Source organism: Triturus cristatus, chromosome 8, assembly GCF_964204655.1.
Source record: "Triturus cristatus chromosome 8, aTriCri1.1, whole genome shotgun sequence".
Lineage (NCBI taxonomy): Eukaryota > Metazoa > Chordata > Amphibia > Caudata > Salamandridae > Triturus > Triturus cristatus.
Window position 1 is genome coordinate 276,651,023 of NC_140591.1, and position 14,776 is coordinate 276,665,798.

Genomic DNA, 14,776 nt, shown 5'->3' on the forward strand with positions numbered 1-14,776 from the left:
CTACGCAATTTTTTGAAAATGCAGATTAAAAGTAGTTCTTGGGTTTAAATATGTTAATCTGTAGGGGAAAGAAGATGATAAATGTTGTTGTTTCCTTATGCATTGAAGCACAGCCTAAACCATATTTAGCTTGAAACCTAAATCACAGAATCTGCAGTTTTTGTAGGTTGTTGCGTATGAACATTTTACCGATTAAAAATGGTTACTGGTTCATGGGTTGGTTTACACTATGAAGAGAAATTATGTGAGTAATTGCTGCAAAACCTGGATCATGTTTTATTTACTTACACTGCTCTGCACTCTAACCGATGTCTTTTTATGAAACCTCTATTTTTTAAATATGGCTTACGTATGACAAGAGGTGTTATTTAACCCTGTTAGTGAATTGATGTGTTTTAAAATGTTTAAATATTTTAATAGTTTCTCAAATAAGTATTAAATATTTTTGATTGTATAATGTTAAGTGGATCTCATTGTAGATCTGAATCTTAAAAAATATAACAAATCATGTCAATCATTAGTTACCTTTATTTTTATGGTTGTATAAATTCCTTTTCTTTCTGTTTTAAAATTTGCAGGTCTTTTTATAAAGTTCTGATCCCACACCTAGTGATCAGAAATGAATTTGAAGAAGTGAAATCCCTTGCTAGTCAGATAGCAAAGGACTGGCGGCTTCTGCTCGCAGACTGCTTTCCAAGGGTCCTTGTGAATATTCTGCCTTACTTTGCCTATGAAGGCTCAGGGGACAGTGACATGGCACAACAGAGGGTGACTGCATCAGATGTCTATGATATCCTGAAAGAGGAAGACTGCTTGGGAAAACAGGTATATGTTCTCAGTAGCACTCCTCCAATGTGTACTGGTCATAAATGCTGCGATGAAGTGATAATTAGACACAACTAGTTGTCATCTTCTGAGCCATGAGACTTTGATCATTTCATAAGAATGATCTTTTTTTAGACTGATAGTCCTATATGTGAGGGCAAATGTGATAGGGAGGGGTTCTCTATTTATTTCTATTGGACATTGGATTGTTTCTGCTTTCTTGTTGTCTATATTAGAATATGAGTTTAGGTTTAAGCACATTTTTCCAATTTCAAAGGCTGCAAGATTCTATTTAAAAAGAACATTTCAAAATGCATTTTTTGTGTTCTAAAGATGTAAAGACATATTGAAAATATGCATTAATAAAAATTTAGCTAACACTGTTTTACTCCCTCTTCGCCACCATCTTTGTTTATCCCCCCATTCCTGACCCGCTGATCTGGCGAGTACTACAGTATGATGCACCCCCATGTATATATTTCCTGATCGAGACTTCTAGCTGCAGATTACTCACCTTTTAAGTAGTCTCCAGGCATCAAACTGGATCTAAAAACTTTTTTAACCGTACCTCTGCGCACTAATAGGTGCCGCTGTGAGGCTCCACACTGACGCCGTTATGCTCCAGAAATGATTTTTGGAGCCTATATAGGTGGCACTCCTGTGAGCTGACATCAGTTCCTTTCTTTCTGCACCCCCTGACGCAGGTCTGGAGCTACCTCATCTCTTTGAGACCCATTACCTCAACTAAATTCACTGTGTGCAAGAGAAATGGCACCTCCCAAAAAACTGGCTTTACATCCTGTAAGGACTGTTGCAAACAGATGACAGATCCTTATCAGGTTTGACAGATGACAGGTGACAGATCCTTATCAGGTTTACCTGTAGTGCTTGGGGTCTAGTCCCGATTCTAAGGCCTGTAGTGATTGTGCGTCGATGAACCCAAAGGCCATCTGAGACTGCGAGGTGAAACTCTACATCGCCAAGCACTGGAAAACTCTGTGATGTGACCGGTCCAATTCAAAGGGTTGGTGCCAGTCCAATTCTAGGTCGGGAAGTCTTTCCCAAGATTAAGAAATCTAAATTGGAGTCAGTCCCTTCCTGCCACTCAAATACTCCTGAGAAGGCACAGGTACATCGCTGTACTTCTCGATCGTGCTCCCAAAGCGGATCGACGTCAGAGCCTTTCCCCGCAACTTGCACTGGGACAATTCGAATTTCTGGGGCAGTTTACGACACCCAGACAGATGTCAGAGTCCCTTGAGGACATGCTCCGGGTCTTCGGATCCTTACAGACTCCCTCTGGTGCATATTCAGGCTCCAAGGAGCCAAGAGGCATCTATCGCTAATACCGCTGGTGGCTCCACCCATGGTGCCATTTGGACCCTCTGAGCTCCACGCTAACTCCATTGGTGCCAGAAGACGAGGTACCTATTATGCTCTCTGAATTAGACTAATGCAAGTTCTTCAGCCTGGACACTCTTGAGCCCATCTTCCCTTTTAATGAGGCATTTACAAACACCTTAATGGGGGCCTTGACCAAACCTTGCTCTGGCCCCCAATCAACCATCAGGTCACTAGATGCCGTTGCCCTGGGCCACCCTGCATTTTTACCTCCACACCCCTCCCCTGAAAGCTTGATTTGGCAGGCGTCTATATGTTAGACGAACCCGAACACATTTCAGACTACTCTCCTTGATAGGGAGTCCAAATGGGTTGCGGCTTTTGGGAAGAGAGTTTTCTCTTCCATCGCTTGGTCATCAGATCGGTGAATGCCAGCTGGCTTTTTGGGTGCTATTCCGATACCCTTTGGGATTTAGGGCCTCAAGTCCTCCCAGGTGTCCCAGAAGATCTCCAGCCTGTCTGAGCCCAAGCTATTCTGGACGATTGTGATGCGGTCAAGTTCAAAACTTATTGTGACTTGACACCAATTATTGCTTTGTGCAGGTTATTGGTACTAGCGTTGCCATTCGCTGCCACTCCTGTCTGAGGTTGGCAGGACTCACCTGTTTGTGGGCAAAGCAGATTTCGCTCTAGAGCGTTCCAAGGAGAGCAGAGTCTCTGCACCCTTCCTAGGCTCACCTGTCCCACATCGCCAGCTGCATGCTATGTTATGTTAAATTATTTTTGTAAGGCACACAGCTACCCAAAAAGGGTTTCCCAGCACCAGCCTGAAGAGTGAAAAGGATTGTGATGGTATTATTGGTTGAACAGCCATGTCTTTAAACCTTTGCGAAAGTCTGCAAAGCTTGACGAAGGGATACGGGGAGAGTGTTCCATAGAGTTTGGCCGAGAAAGGCAAACGCGCGGCCGCCCAACCGTGAAAGTCTAACCCTGGGAATCAAAAAATTTCCTGGGATGTGGAGCGTAGCAGGCGTGAAGGTTGGTAGGGCTGGGCTAAGTCTTGCAGATATTGGGGAGCAGTGCCAAACTTGATATTAAATAGGAAGCTCAAGGCTTTGAACTTAACTCGGCTTTCCCCTTTTAGCCAGTGAAGATCCCGTAGATAGCTAGAGATGGAAGTAGCTTTGGGAATTCGACATAGTACTCTGGCCGCAGCGTTCTGTACCATCTGCAGCCTTAGTAATACATCCTTGTTGGCTCCTAGATAAAGGATGTTGCCATAGTCTATTCTTGAGGTCACGAGCGCCTGGACCATGGTTCTTTGTGTGGAGGAAGGAAGCATCCAGACAATTTTTTTTGGGCCGATGCTGGAGACCCCATAGATCTTTATTTTTCCCCAGAATGAGGACTTCAGTCTTATCGCCATTAAGTTTGAGCATATTAATCTGCATCCATGCTGCAATTTGTCTTAGGCCGTTCTGAAGAACTGATGGACCAGACGCCTTCCCAGCAGAAAGCGAGAAGATAATCTGGGTGTCGTCCGCGTAAGAAAAAAGGGACAACCCAGCCTCCTCTCCGATGGTCGCAAGTGGTTTGACGTAGATATTAAAAAGCAGCGGGCTAAGAATAGAGCCCTGGGGGACCCCATAGGGGGAAGGATGAGGTTTGGATTTAGCCGCAGAAGAAAAGAATTGAAATGTACGATTAGTGAGAAAGGATGTCAGCTAGTCCAATGCTAAGCCAGAAATACCGAGGGATTGGAGGGATTTTATTAACACTGTGTGGGACACCGTGTCAAAAGCAGCGCTTAAGTCGAGTAATATTAGGGCTGTTGTATCCCCCATATCCAAGTGATGTCTCAGCATTTCCGAAACACCCAGTAGAGTTGTCTCTGTTGAGAAGCTAGTTCTAAATCCGGACTGGGATCAATGTAGGAAATTGGAGTATTCAACGAACTGTCTAAGTTGAGAATTGATATGCTTTTCAAAGATTTTTGAGTATATCGGCAGTAGGGAGATGGGCCTAAAGTTAAAAGGTTGGGCAGGGTCAGCGTTGGCCTTCTTCAGAAGCAGGAGGATCATGGCGTGCTTCCATTCAGGTAGAACAATTGCTTCCTGTATGGAGGTGTTAAGAAGGTCCATGATTAATTTTAGAGAAGACGTGTCAAGTTGTTGCAATACCGTGGAAGGTAGAGGATCCCGAGGGGAACCTGATTTAATACTACCTACAATTTTCTGGAATGAATTAATATCTAATAGTGACCAAGATTGTAGTGTGTTGATGGGTTCTATCATATCAATGGACTCAGGGCTGTATGTTTGCTGCGTAGACATGACTGTCTGAGAGCTACTAAGCATAGAATGAATACGCTTTACTTTGTTCACAAAGAAATTAGCAAATGTCATCGCACTGAGATCTATCTAACGCTGGAGGCGTGGGTTGAGTGTCTAAACCTGATAGTTTTTTAACCATTGTGAACAAGGTTCGCGAACAATTCTGTGCATTGGAAATGGTGAAGGCAACATAGCTTGCGCGAGCAGATTTGCAAAGGGCTTGATGTTCTTTTAAGGCCTTTTTATATTTTAATTTGTAGTCAGTTGCATAATTTCTCCTCCAATGCCTTTCTTGGGTTTTACATTTAGTTTTTTTCAACTTTTAATTGTTCCGTAAACCAAGGGGCAGGAGAGCGATGATTGTATGTCTTTTTGTTTGAGATAGGGAGACCATTGTCAATCGCTTTGGAAATCCAATTATGGATTGTGTCTGAGGAGGAGGTTGAAACTTGAGGGATAGAGGGGGCATTATCGGAAAGGAGCTTATTGAAAGATATCATATCCAATGTGCTCCAAAAGTGGCTGAGGTCAGATAGGCTGGGACAGTGCAGTAAAATGTGACTGCAAAGTGATCTGACCAGCATAAAGGGAGAGATGGTAGACATTGGATATCAGACAGGTTGGAAAATATGGGATCTAGTAGATGGCCTGCCATATGAGTAGGACCCGTATTACAAAGCGGCAGATTAATTGCTGCAAGGTCGGCAATCAGTATGCTACTGATGGAGCAGGTATGGTTGTCCAAGTGGATGTTAAGGTCACCCAGGATAGTAAAGTTAGCCGCTTTAAGGAGATGAGGGGAGATTATCTCCAGAAATGAGCCAGACCAGGGGGGCGGTTGACAAGAATACCAGATAGGGTAAAGTGAGGGGTCAGCACAAGTTTAAAAAGGCCTGCCTCGCATCCCTTAAAAGGGAGTGCTTCTAATTTACATGAATGCGATTTTTTTAAAATTATGGCAATACCACCCCCTATCTTGAGTTCTCGATCTATCCTAACTATAGTGTAGTTAGCGGGTAAAGCAAAAGCCACATCCGAGCCCGTATTCAGCCATGTTTCAGTTAGGAAGATAGCATGAGGCTGTTCACTACTTAATAGGTCAAAGACGTCTATTTTATGTTTGGGGAGGGATCGACAATTAATATTCCAGAAGGTGAAGGCCGTACTAGAGCACTTGCAGCGTAGTGAGGGACAGTTGTCCTGTGGGGAAGAAATATTCGCATTAAGTGAGCTACTCATCCCTCTTGGAGGTGATTTGTCAAATTTAAAGCTACAGCGAGGGCATTTAGTAGCTTCATCCAGTGGGTCGAGACACTTACACTCAAACCGGGGCATACTGCAATAGTTCAGCTGCTGTGAGGAGGTATATCTTATTTGGAAAAGGTGTTTTAATGGTTTTTGGCCAGGGGTAGTGGACCCTGGTCCCGTCCGGGCGCAGACAGGCTTGCTTTGGCACGCCTTCCGCGCGCCCGCTGCGCGCGTCCGCTGCGCGTTGTACAAGGCATCTGCTTTTTATCGCGGGAGGTAGGGGCCGCTAGAACGCCAACCTCCTCGCGACCGGAAGTAGCCTAATCCCACCACATCAATCGGGATGAACCCGTGGTGGACCGGGGACCGGCTGTGTGTGTAAGATAAGTGCGATTTAAAAATGAATTAAAAAGAGCTATTCGGCGAGCACACAGTATAAGCACATAGTAAAATGCCAAGTTTAGGCAAGTTTAGCGAAACAGTAAATAGGCAAATTTCTACCCAAATTCAGGCTGTCAGGATCAGCGAGTGTTCAGCTTCAGCCCTACCATTACTTTCATGGTTTAGGCAGAGGTAGAAGGTATGGCCAGCCTATCCAATCCCAGCAAGGCACACAGCAGTTTAGCTTTTTGAGGCCATGAGGCCTACGATGCCCGTGGGGGCGTGGCTACTCTGGCTATGGCGGAGGACGTATTTGTGTAAAGCTCTGTCGGAGGCTCCCCGAGATGGTCCTTATCCTCGGTCAGAGCGGCTCCACAGGGGGTAAAATCTCCCTCGATGACTGCTAAATGCCACCTGTGGCTCTGATGCAAAATTTGGGGTGATCACTGCGCCGGGACCTGCTGCCCTACTTGAGGCCCGGTGAGGTGCTGATGCGCCGGCGAGTCGGAGCACGCTGGCCTGGGGACTGACTCCGCCCATTAGGCCTCGCGGCGTGAAGCACCCGCGACTGGCTGCTGCAATTTAATCTGTCGCGGTCGCCCGCCGCTGTTGGGGAGACTATTATCGGAGGCCTACGGCCCTGCACTCCGGACCCGACTGCCGTCCCGCTCTCCCGCGTATGACCTGGTGTGAGGGCGGCGAACTCCTGGGGCGCCGAGCCGGACCCGTGCTGCTGCTGCATGGGTGGCACTGTAAACACCGGACCTTCCCTGCGACACCTGCCTGAATCGCGGGCCTCCTCAGAGCTGGCAGTTGCGGAGGTGCGGGTGCTGGTGGCCATACGTGGATGTCATTGGACCCCGGCTGGGAGTGTGGCAGACGAAGATCCCCGGTGCTCGGCTGTGACCATGTAGCTGTGGAGGTTCCTGGAATCTGGACGGTGAGGACCGGGTGGTCGCAGGGGCACCTGGTGGAGTACCCGTGTACCGGCCCTTGTGGCACTGCCCTGAGCCCGGACCGTGAGCCCTGCCCCGGAGACTGAGCTAACTGCAGAAGCCTGGGTAGCTGGTGGACAACCGGAGCGGAAACCCCCTGGCCTCGCGGCACTGACGATTGTCCTGACGTGCCCAGATTGAACCGCGGATACACCTGGTTCGATGTCGCGGGACAGACGGGGTAAAATAAACGTGCCTGACGCCTTGGGCCCCCCGCCACAGACGCGCACCACGACGGGTAGAATGGCGGAAGCAGAGTCCCCCGCTGCTATGTCTGGCAAGCTGGACGCGGTCCTGGCCGCTGTGGAGAAACTGGAGGAAACCCTGAACCACACCCGTACCGCCCTGGAGGGCAAAATTGACAAGGCGGTTATCGATCTCAAGCTTCTCCATGCGGACCACCACAAATTGGCGGACCGCACGGAAGCGCTGGAAACCAAGATGGCGGAGGTGTCGCCCAGCATGAAGGCAGCTGACAAGCACATACAACAACTCCTTAATAGGGTGGATTTCCTTGAAGACATGGCGGAGGATGCGGAAGGCCGGGCCAGGCGCAGCAATGTCCGAGTAGTGGGATTGCCGGGGAGAAATCCTGTTGACTATGTGGAGTCATGGCTGCGCACACTCCTACCGGAAGGGATATAATCCCCGTACTTTGTGGTGGAAAGAGCGCATCGGGTACCGACCCGACCACTACCGTCAGGATCTAACCCCAGGCCGCTCCTGATCAGGCTACTGAACTATCGGGACAGGGACGCCATCTTGCAGGAAACCAGGAAGATGCGTGACGTCAAAGTGGACAATCAAAAAGTGATGTTCGTTCCCGACTACACGATTCAAGTACAGCGACAAAGACACTCTTACATGGCGGTGAAGAGACGCCTCCGGCAATACGAGCTGAAATACTCTCTGCTGTTGCCAGCGCTTGAGGGTGGTGGCAAGAGGCAAAACGCACTTTTTCGCGACGTCTGACGAAGCGGAGAGCTGGCTAGACACCTACTCCCCATCAGGGGATGCGCTTCTGCCAGATAGTGCACGGGCCAAACCCCCCGGCGCAGCTCCCCGTTGTCACGACCCCGCTTGAGGAAGCCACGGCAGTCGCACTCCTCGCAGACGGTGAGACCAGACCCGGACCAGGTACTGCGAGGCCAGCGCGGTGCCCTTCAGGCTGTGGCGAGCTTCAGCGGATCGCAGGTGGAAGAGAGCGAATCCGTCACCAGCCAGCAAGAACAGGACAGCGAAGCCGAAGACCTCTCGGATGACCCTCTCTCCACGCAAGCGTCTTATGAACTGCCGATTGTCACTCCACAGACTGCCGATGATATAGCCTAATAACTGTTGTTGCTACTTCGCGTCTCTCGATCTCTTTCATGTCCTGGGACTTCACACGCAAGTATATGGCTGAAAGTCTTGTGATTTCACATGTTGTTTTATACGATGACTGTCACATGCTCTGACGTTCTATTGTACTGATGCCCCTCACGTTTTGTTTATCCTCTGTGTCATGGACAGGGACACACTTCTCCCATGACAGATACGCCCCAAGTATGTATAATCGTTTCCACTGGGGGAGGTCGCCAGGCACCTCCGGTGCGCAAGAAGCAGGTGGAACCATACTTAGCTGGTTACAGGGGGGCCCCGGGGACACTCTTTATTCCCCTTGACATTCTTTAGCCTATAGTACACAGTTCACCCCCCTAGACGTAGATTGTACGATGGTTACATTACATACGTAGTTTAGACGATTGTCTGTTGCATAATCGCCCTTTTGGTATTTTTCTTCAGTATGAGTGGCTGCGAGTTGCGTGGTAGCCCATGTGTTTTTTATGTTTTATTGTTTAATTTTGCTGTTAACTGTTTTTCTGCCCTGAACCCCACACATTACATTTTGAGGCGGGACACCTATGGCACTGCTCAGCACTGGGGCGTGTCCACTGGACTTACACTCGCGTGCATTCCCCTACACACCCCATCTTTAGGCCAGCCTGGCCCACATATGCCCCTACCTTCCAAACGGTATGGCACCCATCAAGATTGGTACCTGGAATGTGAGAGGTATCCATAGTCCATCGCGCCGCTACCTTATTTACTCCTACTTGACCGCCATCATGTTCAAATTGCACTATTGCAAGAAACGCATTTACAGAAGTCGGAAGTATCCCGGCTGCATAGGCGCTGGAGGGGTCAACTGTTTGCAATGGGATACTCTGCATATGCGCGTGGGGTGTTGGTGTGGGTCAGACCGGGGACTCCCTTTCGAGTGCTGGACTCTTGCATAGATGCGGAGGGTAGGTATGTTGTGGTCCGGGGTGTCTTGGATGGGAGGCAGGTTCTGCTCGCGTCATTGTATGCACCCAACACGGAACAGGCGGCCTTCCTAGAAGCGGTCTCTCTCAAACTAGCTGGATGGCATGATGTTCCCATGCTCCTGAGTGGGGACTATAATTGCGTCATGGATGTGTCGCTGGACCGCTCCTTCCCTCCCTTGCCTGGCACGGCTACACATTCAGCTGCGAAAGCGCTAAATCAATGGGCCACAGATTGGCGTCTTTTTGACGCATGGCGCCATCATCACCCACATGACAGGGTATATTCGTATTATTCGGGAGCGCATGGCCTTCATGTGCGTTTGGGTTGCATTATGATATCCACTGACCTGCTTTCGAGTATATCTGGTTCCTACTATATGGGGCACACACACTCGGATCATAATCCACACATGGTAGAACCGCAATGGGATGATATGGTGCCGCCGATACCTATGTGGCGCCTTCTGCCAGATGTCCTACTTGATGCACCCTTTCGTGACCTCCTGGCCACGACCGTGGCACAGTATTTTGAAGAAAATGCCATCACGGATTCCTCGCCCCTGCTTGAGTGGGATGCCCTTAAGACAGTAGACCGTGGTCACTGTTTAGGTGCGCAGGCGGGCATTAGAGCGCAGCTGGAGAAGGAACTCACTATTTTAGCGAGAAAACTGGTGATGACAGAGCAGGTTGCGCTAGGGGGACCCCGGGGCCAGCTTGACAGCTACAGAAAGGAGCATGCTAGGCTCCTCGAACGATTACGATGTCTCAATTAAACCACGCATTCGGCGCGCACACATCACATGGGGGACAAGGCTGGGAAATTACTCACTTGGCTGATACGTCAGGATGAGGTGCAGTCACCTGTCACATCCGTGCGTACAGCGGCTGGAGGCCTAGTGTACACGCAGCGGGATATACACAATACATTTGTGGCTTATTCTCAAGGATTGTATGTGTCTCGCATGCAGGCCACGACTCAGGAGTTACAGCTTTATTTAGATGAGTTAGACCTACCGACGCCTACGCGCGCACAAGGGAAGGACTTGAATGGTCCTCTCCTTGCAGAGGAGATACGGGACAGTATATTTTCCCTGGCAAATGGGAAGTCGCCAGGACCGGACGGCCTGCTGACAGAATTTTATAAAGCCTATGCACATATATTGGTGCCGCAACTGCTGCAAGTGTATGAGTCGGCGTTGGATGAATCTACGCTCACTGACACACAGAACGAGGCCCTGCTTGTGTCCCTCCTCAAGCCTGACAAAAACCCTGAACTGCTAGGATCCTATTGCCCGCTGGCACTGCTGAACACAGACTATAAAATATTTGCATCTCTCCTCGCTAAGCGTCTTTCGCCCTTAGTGCGCTCATTGGTGCACCCAGACCAGAACTGTTTCGTACCTACTAGAAATACCTCACTAAACCTCCGTAGATTTTTTAGGATACAGCAGTATGCGACACAGAGATGGCCCCGCTCCGCATGCCTGTTATTAGATCTGGAGAAGGCATTCGACTCCTTAGAATGGCCCTATCTGGTGGCGGTGCTACTCAAATATGAACTAGGCGACCTCTTTCTCACCATGGTAAGCCTACTATATCAGCGTCCCACTGTCCGTGTCCGCACTGGTAGGATTGTGTCTGCTCCTATTAGAGTGAGGAGGGGGACGCGACAGGGATGCCGTTGTCCCCGCTACTTTTCTCTCTCGCCATGGAGCCTCTGGCAATGCTACTCCGCAGAGGAGGGGAGGAATGGGGCATACGCCTCGAGGATGGGATGCATGCTGTGCCTCTGTATGCCGACGACTTCTTACTATATGTACGTGATGTTACTGACATACCCGCGTCCATAGCAGATGTGCTGAGGGTGTTTGAGGAACTGTCGGGACTCCGGGTAAATTGGGCCAAGTCTGGAGTGTATCTCTTTAGTGCGGCAACGACAGAAACTGATGTGGTCACCAACGGTTCGCGGCTCCCATGGTATCCCACCACCTTTCGATACTTAGAGATCCATATATACCAAACCCCAGAGGATTTATTGGAGGGTAATCTGACGAGGGCAATTTCGGCGGTACGAGCACAGGTGCACTTCTGGAGGTCGCTCCTGTTGAACGTCATGAGTCATGTCACCTTGCTGAAAATGATAGTCCTTCCCAAACTATTGTATTATTTTTCGAACCTACCGGTCTATGTCCCCACTAAGACTTTCCGTGAATTGGAGCGTCTGTCCCGAGACCTGATATGGAACAAAGGCCGACCCAGAGTCGCGCTGTGGAAGCAATATGCTCCCACTTCTCAGGGAGGGCTGGCCGTTCCCAACCTGGAGTTGTATTACATAGCAGCTCAACTGCAGTGGGTAACGAAGTGGCTTAATGACACTAACCTTGAGGACACGGCGACTTTGCAGCAGCCATGGACTCGCGCCCAAATATATAATTTATTCCACCCGGCTACCCGGACCCCGCGTCCGCTCCAACTCCATCTGGGCCTTGCCCATCGATGCTATAAAAGGGGCTTGTACCTCACTCGTGCGACGCTCCCGTATGCCCCGATAATACCGCTCTTGGGGACTCCCAGAGGAGAAATGAGTACTTTTGAAACCGCCCTCCGGCATTGGCGCACAGCGGGAATGGACACTCTGGGTGACATTTACAGGGACGGCACACTCTTAACATTTGCGGAGCTAGCAGAGGATACTGATTTACCTGCTGGACAGTTTCTTCTCCACACTTTTCTGATACGAGCCCTTTCGGCCCTGTTGGGGGATTTAACGTCCGAACCGCCGACACACCTGTTGTTGCAATATCTACACGTCATGGGGGCAGGTTCTCACATTGTGCACTGGCTGGTGACGGCTTTACTCACGCACACACTGAAGCCAATGCTGACGCTTCGTGCCTGCTGGGAGGCTGACAGGGGTCGAGCCTGGACGGACAAGAAATGGACCACTATCCTAGCTGGTGCTACACGGAGTTCTAAATTCAAGCTAATACGAACATACATGATACAGAGGGCTTATCTCTCTCCCGACAACATTAACAGATATTTTAACATTGCTACCTCTGAGTGCCCACGCTGTCATCAGCTCTACGCGGATCTACTCCATATGTTATGGGCCTGCCCCGCCCTTCGACTAAATTGGCGGAGTGTTGCTGCAGCGTTGGTGCTCTGCACTGGCACCTCCCTGCCGCCCACGTGGGAGCTCTGCATATTGGGAGTTTATGTCAGGTCCAAGAAGAATAGGGTTACATCACGATTCAGAGATTTAGGACTAATAACGGCCAAGCGCTTAATTACGAAAAGGTGGAAGCAGGCGAACCCCCCAGAGACGATCAGCTGGACACACTCACTTCAGATATGGGCACAGGCAGAAAGCACAGCACTTCACAAGGAAGAGACGGCGGGGCTCCGTAAATATCCCATAGTGTTACAATGGGATGCCATACTGACAGCTTTTAACACTGCGAATACCGTGGAGGGCCATCCTACCTAGTCAGCCATTCCATAAGCCGCATGTCGAAAGTCCAGGGAGGCGGGGGACAGGAACATGGAGACCTACACTCACATCTCACCGGATGCTGCCTTGTAGCGTACGCCTGGCGTAGCGTAGTCCTCTACCCCTCTTGTCCCGGTGCCTGTGCTCCTAGGGTGAGCTCCTAACATTGACACGAGTTTGACCACCGCCCCAGTTCGCTATCCTGTCATACCTCCCACATTCAATAGTCCCATGCTCTGTAATGTAATGACTTTCATAATGGTTTTTAGATGGCAGCCTTTTAATTATGTTGTTTATAGTTTTTATATTGAAAAGGTTTAATTTGTTGGGGTATCTGCTTTTAACCTCTCTCTTTTCCTATGGCACAACTCCCTCGTCGGCCTGTTGTACTGGCCACGTAAGACTGTTTTCAACATTTGTCACTTTCAAGACGATCAGATAAGGGTGGCCTTAATGCTATAGGCAATATCATTATGTGGTATTGGCACCTTTTTCTCTCCTTTTCTTTTCATTTGGCTGCACTCCTCTCTCTCCATGGGCTATTGAGCAATGTGGGGAGGTATATAGGTCCGATGATCGAGAAGACGTTAAGAGAGATAGCCACTTGATGAAACGTTTGTGTGTTGTCACGCATCGTAATACGATCTGCTGTAGCTTGAGTAGTTTACCCGAAACAGTATTGACACAAAAATGCAATATGTACTTGGAAACACTGCTCTTTTTTATTTGACGTTTTGTTATGTTATGTACCATGAGAAAATGGAAAAAAATGTAAAAGACCAATAAAGATATTTGAACAAAACAAAATGAGGCCCATGATCCCTGTGGTGAAGGTCAGCGGGCCTCTCAGTCCACTGTCCCCCATCCTCCCTGCAGCCGCACCTGCCAAACCCATTGAGCCTGCCTATTGTGGAGCACAGTAACCCAATGGGAAGCTGGAACCAATGGATCTTTCCAGATGGCAGGTGCAGCATCAGACAGGTGGGTCCTGCAATTGTTTGGAAGGGGTATGCCTTGCCCTCCCTTTCCACTCGCTGCACCTTTGCCCCTTCTCATATCTACTGACAGAGCACTATCTGTCTGTTTTGCGATCAGGAAGGGCAAATCCTTTTGACCACAGGGGCTGTCGAGTGGGTGCCTGCACCAGAAGTAGGATGTGGTTGTTCCTGCTATTTCCTGGTGTCCAAGAAGGATGGATACCTGTGCCATATCAACGTCTTCCTCCACAAGGACAAATTCAAAATGCTCACACAGGTTTTGTCTGCATTCAACCCTGGAGGCCTGCAGGACCCTTATTTCCATATACCCATCCGCTAGGCCCATCGGCACCCCCTGTGGTTCATGGGAGGACAGGAGCATTTCCATTTCACTTTGCTTTCCTTTGCCCTCACCAGTGCCCCTCGGGTGTTCACATAAGTGATGGTGGTGGTATCAGCATGCTTTTTGAGGTCAGGGGTGCCAGCCTTCCATTACCTCGAAGACCTGCTGTTGGAGGCAACCTCACTCCAGGCAGACGAACTTCCTTGCATCTTTGGGGTTCACTATCAATGTGCCGAAGTCATACCAGACTCCTTCTCAAATGCTCCCCTTCATCGAAGCCAACCACAACATAGTACGAATACAGGGCAGTCAGGCTATAATCCAGATCTTTCAACCTCTGTCCTGGATTTCAGTGAGGTTCACTCTGAGGCTGCTGGAATGATGGCCTCCGGCATCCTGCTGTTCAACACACCGGGTGGCATATGGAGGCCCTGCAGTGGAATCTGAAGTCCCTTTCCAACATCAAGGAGGTCTCTATGATCACATTCAGATTTTGGAGGAGACTGTGAAAGATCTGCATAGGTGGCAACT

The 14,776-nt window shown here is 49.3% G+C and overlaps 1 protein-coding gene across 1 annotated transcript in view; it reads left to right on the forward strand.

Annotated features, from left to right (window-relative positions):
* ATM (ATM serine/threonine kinase) overlaps positions 1 to 14,776 on the forward strand; it is a 1,586,045-nt gene that overhangs the window by 657,233 nt on the left and 914,036 nt on the right. Inside the window, exon 26 of the mRNA XM_085621514.1 lies at positions 579 to 825. Within this exon, the coding sequence (XP_085477640.1) occupies positions 579 to 825 (247 nt within the window). The remainder of the gene's footprint in view (positions 1 to 578; positions 826 to 14,776) is intronic.